General features: G+C 30.8%; 1 protein-coding gene and 1 non-coding gene across 2 annotated transcripts; both read right to left on the bottom strand.

Annotated features, from left to right (window-relative positions):
* Nucleotides 1-6: 6 nt before the first annotated feature.
* On the bottom strand, nt 7-2,493 carry LOC140961608 (putative HVA22-like protein g). The gene is made up of 7 exons (XM_073420254.1): nt 2,202-2,493; nt 1,453-1,493; nt 1,259-1,357; nt 1,133-1,189; nt 974-1,037; nt 688-891; nt 7-473 (listed from the first exon to the last, which is right to left on the bottom strand). Exons 2-7 carry the CDS (start codon nt 1,482-1,484, stop codon nt 75-77), a joined length of 855 nt encoding a protein of 284 aa, XP_073276355.1. The 5' UTR covers nt 1,485-1,493; nt 2,202-2,493; the 3' UTR covers nt 7-74.
* Nucleotides 2,494-2,984: 491 nt separating this feature from the next.
* TRNAS-UGA (transfer RNA serine (anticodon UGA)) lies at nt 2,985-3,066 on the bottom strand. The gene has a single exon. It is a non-coding gene; the product is annotated as a tRNA-Ser (tRNA).
* Between the last annotated feature and the right edge of the window lie 2,694 nt (nt 3,067-5,760).

The following is a 5,760-nucleotide window of genomic DNA, read 5'->3' as shown; positions in this document are numbered from 1 at the left end:
ATGTTTGTTAATGACAATGAAACAATGGCAAGATGAAAATGTCAAAAATTATATTGCCATCAATACCACCACGCTCAAGGACTCATTACAGACTGTGTTTTCCTAGACCTTGCTCGGGTCACTGGTCGTATATCTTCTAAAACAATCTCTTCTGGTTGAGTGTCTTCGCTCTCTCTTGAAGGCACTGACGCATTCTGCATTGACTGCATTTCATGAGTAGGGTTTGAAATTTTACTTGGCCCGACAACGGTTGGTGCTGTTGCTATTTTTTGTTCTGTTGAGACTGTACAAGGGGGAGAAGCTTTGGAAGATTTTGAGGATTCTTCTTCTTCTGACGTGTCTTCTTGGTTTTCACTTGAAGATGTACTCAAAGCGGGAGATGAGGGCTGTTCATCCTGTGCTTGTTTTGTAGGGACTGATTTGCGATTTGATGTTGCCGTGGATTTTGGGACAGCAGTCACTTGCTGTAGTGGCTGCAACCTCGAAATAAAAAATACCCGATGAAAATGAACCAACTTTCCAAAGCCATACACAAATGTCAAATAAGTTCCACAACAATCCAGAGCTATAGAACTAAATCACACAATCAGTGAACTCCTATGTGACATAATTGTGACAGATTGACAAGAAGATATAAGACACTAAACTTTAAAGAAAAAATAATATCAAAAGTTTGGCAGTAAAAACCTGAGCCACCCAAGGAGATGAGTGCGAAGTGACATACTGCAAAATCTGAAAAATTCTTGTCTGGCCACATCTTACAGCAATTTTCCAGTACAAGATTATCATATCTCCAGCTCTTGTCCTCAGCTCTAACAAATTACGGTCAATTTCAGATTCATGCTTTGCTATGTAGGGTCTGAAAAAGGAGTCATATACATAAGTCGTTCCCTGAAATCAATTGAGACTTAATTAGAATTTATGAAGAGGAAATTGTCAATACCATATGCTGATTTGGAAGGAGATAACGAACCTTAGTTTTAGGGTACCACAAGTATATAAAGAAGGCCAACTTAGCTTCACCATACATTGGAACCCTTTAAAAAAATATACAAACAGGAACGATAGCCAAAATTACAAAACAAATCAAGTTAAAATTGAAAATTATAATATCAGCGACTAAAAAATTTACCAGCCAATTAACACATCACAAATTCTTTCACAAACTGTCAACCCAGCCACCAAGATCCTGTAAGTGAGGTTTAATTTTAAAGCTAGCAACTAAAGTTTCTGAAGCTGAATCAAGTATATGGCATACCAATACTGGCACCAAAATAGAAGTTGCTCAATTTCCGGCTTATTTAGTTCCACGGTTTTATAGCATTTATATGCAGGATAAGCATAGCCAAAAATCAACCTGGAACACCGAGTGTACAAATCCAAGAACCTTGTGAAACGAAAAGGAAGAGAACATAATTTATTATGGAGAAAAAAAGTTGAAACGGCACATACACAAGTCCTCTGTATATAAAAGATCCAATCATCTTGACTCCCTGAAATGGACACATTAAGCATTTTCTATGTCAAATTCAGCTAATTTATTTGTCCGTAAAAGCAATGAATTAACTGAGCTTGCAAAACTAAATTCAAACTTGAATGTTCTATTTAGTTAATTTTTTATTTTCAGACACTGGCTTTGGCCAGCAAAACTGAAGTAACAAGGAAGAACTACTTAAGACTCCATTAGGTTCTTCTTGATCCAAAAGTATTGCAAAGGAAAGCGCTTGGCTCTTCAATTTGTTATGCTAATTTTTTCCTCCTTTTTGGATCAATGCTAGCTCATTTTCCTCATCAAAAGCCAAGATTCAAATTTCTTCAAAATTCTAAGTAGTTTATAATTTAAAAAGAAATGATCTTACAAGAAGAATAAAAGACAACTATGATAAATCAATGATAAAACAAATGTTAGCATTCAGATTCAGGCGTGAAATTCTAGCTGAATAAAAAAGAGGAGAAAATAAGAATGCAGCAACATCAAACACCTAAATCTTCATTCCACACATCAACAACGATCTCAAAGAGAAATGAAAATCAATTCCCAAGAATATCAAATAAAGGCGCGTAACAAATTTGCATTTAGAGAGAAATATCTTCATACATTTACGGAGAATCTGACAAAAAACTGCAAACCGAAGATTAAGAAAAAACAATTATCTCGATAAATTTTTTAAACGAGGATCGATCAACACATTGATCCGCACCTATATAACGAAACGATTCCACGGCAAAAAGGTAGAATATGACTGTTCCTTGAGCACCGTGAAGAAAATGCAGATTTTCACATTCGACACCGTAATTGAGAGTTCCGGAATATCACACCGTCTGCGAAGTAGAGGCGCCGATCTCGAACGGCGGCGAACCGTTAGATACCGGCGGCGATAGAGAAATCAAACGGGAATGTGATTCTGAAAAGCGTCGTTTAAAAAAATTTATACTTTAGATTTGCTATTTGTTATTTTACGACTGCTGGTTTCTCGAAGGGGAGAGATTCAATGTGTGACAGTGTACCATAATAGCGATGATCACACATGGAAATTTTGGTGTTAAATGATCTCTTGTATTTTAAAATTTACGATAACAAAACTCACAAAATCCGCACGGTTATTGAAACGAATATCTATCACAAAATCGACTTTGTATAGACACGTAAAACGATGATCCTAAGCTACAACTATCTGAAAATTTTAGTATGAAAATAGCAATGTTGTTGGATGAGTTTACGTATAACGTAAGAAGATATCATTTCATAATTTTATATGATATTTTTAAAAATTGAAAGATTCGAACAATGTATAAAATTTTATATGATCCACTCTTCTAATAGATCGATTGATAATTTTATATATCGTGGTTCGTTTTTCTTTCGTCTTTTTAAGAGAATGTCCATCAATGTAGCATGTGCTTTACAATTATCAAGCTACACCCATGATTTAAATCCTATTTTTGATTATTTTGCAACTTTAATAATTTAAAAAAAATTTCTTCGTCGACAGCAGGGTTCGAACCTGCGCGGGCAAAGCCCAACAGATTTCAAGTCTGTCTCCTTAACCACTCGGACATATCGACTTCTTGTCAAAAGCTAGCAATTTAATATATTAATATATTTTATCAAATCATGTATAAAACTTTTTTCATGATAGTTTTAATAATTTTAGAAAATAGTTTTCAAATTTTTTAATATGTATCAAAATACACGTCCTTTTTTGCTCTCCCGTTCATTTGGTGACGCGTAGTTTTTAGCTCCCAAAATTAATGCTCCTCCATCTTGTATGGCTGTTGGATTCGGAGCTTGGTGAGTCCTTTTTTCAAGGTAAAAATTTCAAAATTTACGTACATTTTTTGTTTAGTAAAATTAAGATAGATGATTTGGATCATAAACACAGAAACTCAAATACTCGATCAATTCTTTGCATCCACGTTTGTTTAACAGTTCAGTAAATCAGTTTAGTTGTTCCACATCTGGTTAAGAATTAAAAGAAGGTATCAACAACTCACATTTAGGTTCAAGATCCATTTTTTAAGAAAAATTGGAGACTTAGATTTAAAAGGATATTTTAGTTTTAAAATTTGGAAACTTAGATTTAGTTAAAATTATTTTCTTATTTTAAAAATTAAAGGTCGAATCAGAACCAAAACTTATAATTTTGTACGTCACGTATGATTTTTTATTTTTATTTTGGGACATAAAGAGTGACGTAAGTAAGACGAAGCAAAACTAAAATATGATAACCCCTTCAAATGCGTGACTAAGGCATGTGAACATAACAATTAATGCATATACCGATGTCACATGTTTTAGAAAATCAAGAGGGCTAAATTTGAACAACACGGGATTGATTAATTGGGGAGAGTGAAAATTTCAACCCAAACAGCTTCTCCGTCTTCTTAATCCTCGCCTTTCATCTTAATAGAGTTGTCAAAATAGATTAAACTCGATAAACCGACCTATTATACAAAATAAGTTGGTTGTGTTAGTAATTCCCAACTCGCAAAAAAACGACCAGCTGAGTGATAGAGTGTAATGAGTTGTCTGTTTTGTTGTAGCTCGTTTTGACATATCGATCTAGACATTTGATATATGTATATAACTATTTTCACTTTTGATCATGGTCTTTTATCTTATTTTTAATCATTTTTCGCTGATATGATGACTTGACGCAATTGGTTGTTCGTATGTTTGGTCTCACGTCAACATTACAACAGAAATGGACAAAAGTGAAACAAAATCTCAATTTATTGGACAAATATTGAACTTTGACCGCTTTTGAGAATAAAAGGAAAAACTTATCAATTTATTGACAGAATTTTTAATTTTTTCTTATTTCGTATAAATTGTATACGTTATACCAGAAATACTATTCATTAATGTAGCATAAATCCATATCGTTTTTATATTTTACATTTTTACGACATATATTTGTTGCTTAATGTATATTTTAATTTGAGATATCAGTATCAAAGTTTGTTTAAAATTTATTCAAATAATAATTCAATATCAAGATTTAAGTTAACACATTTTACTTTCTTCCGTCAAATCGAAAAAATAAACTTATGAACTTCTAGTCGTTTGAATTGTGATGTTGAGATAGCTGCCCATATGATCAATTAGGAAATAAGAATGAGTAAACGTATAAACCAGTCTAGGCTGGATAGAATAGAAGTCAATTCTAGGGTTTTTTTTATAATTAATTTAAAAATAAAAAAATTTCAAAAATATTCAAAAAATAATTATTTTTCAAAAATACTTTAATCCATGCTTTGTAAGCCGCGCGTAAGTATATTATTATTATTATTATTTATTATAATTTTTATTAATTAATTTAATTTGAATGAAAAATATAAATATTTATAATATATGTTTATTATTAAATATTTTGTATTATTTGATTAGGTGATTGAAAAATTAGAGAGGATTGAAAAAATATTTATTGTTCCATTTTAAAAATATGAGAGGATTGAAAAAATATTTATTGTTCCATTTTAAAAATATGAGAGGTATGAAAGGATTGAAAAATATTTTTTATTTTTAAATTATTGTTCCATTATAAATTATTGTTCCAAGAAAACGTACATAAAATCAATTGGTCAAAAAAATATTTTAGGAAGACTCATTTCGAATTCTCTCAAAATTATATAAACACATATTTCATAAAAAAAATTAATTGTAAAACATATAATTATATGTAATGAGTTTATTATTATTAATAGATTTATTAAATAAATCAATCTATAAAAATGAGAAGGCCAACAGTGAAAGAAACAAGCAATCATTAATAATGGGGAAGTTGGTGAAAAATTCTCAATCAAAATATTTCTTTGGGTCCACTCCCTACCCACAAAATTGTGGTACTATGTCATACAAAATTTGGTACACTTCATGTGGAAATGTGGTACACTTCATGTGGAAATGTAGTACTAAAAAAGTACCAAGGGACTGAACACAAAAAAAATCGACGGCTGGGGACTGAATGCCAATTTCCCTTAATAATTACTTGTATAATATATTAATATTGTATTTTTATGTTGTGATTAATATTTTATTTTAATGTTGTGATTATTATTTTATTTTCTATTTAAACTATTATTATTAATTGAATTTAAATCATTTTTTTTTCAAAATAATAATAGAAATTGGATATATACCCTCAATTTTTCAAGTGTAAAAATGAAATTTTGATTTCAAAATCCAATTACAACATATCTATCCCTCAATTTTTTTTTTAAAAAAAATAGAATATATATATATATCCCTCAATTTTT

The sequence above is a fragment of the Primulina huaijiensis genome, chromosome 2, assembly GCF_012295235.1.
Source record: "Primulina huaijiensis isolate GDHJ02 chromosome 2, ASM1229523v2, whole genome shotgun sequence".
Classification (NCBI taxonomy): domain Eukaryota; kingdom Viridiplantae; phylum Streptophyta; class Magnoliopsida; order Lamiales; family Gesneriaceae; genus Primulina; species Primulina huaijiensis.
The sequence above is the reverse complement of the archived record's forward strand: the minus strand, read 5'-3'. Positions and strand labels throughout refer to the sequence as shown.

What these genes read in the sequence shown, in the direction of transcription:
- LOC140961608 (XM_073420254.1), bottom strand. Translation starts at nt 1,484, where the DNA reads ATGATTGGATCTTTTATATACAGAGGACTTGT. An exon ending in TGTGATGTGTTAATTGGCTG is followed by an intron (nt 1,038 to 1,132) that starts GTAAATTTTTTA and finishes ATTTTTTTAAAG; the next exon opens with GGTTCCAATGTATGGTGAAG. An exon ending in CATCTCCTTGGGTGGCTCAG is followed by an intron (nt 474 to 687) that starts GTTTTTACTGCC and finishes TCGAGGTTGCAG; the next exon opens with CCACTACAGCAAGTGACTGC.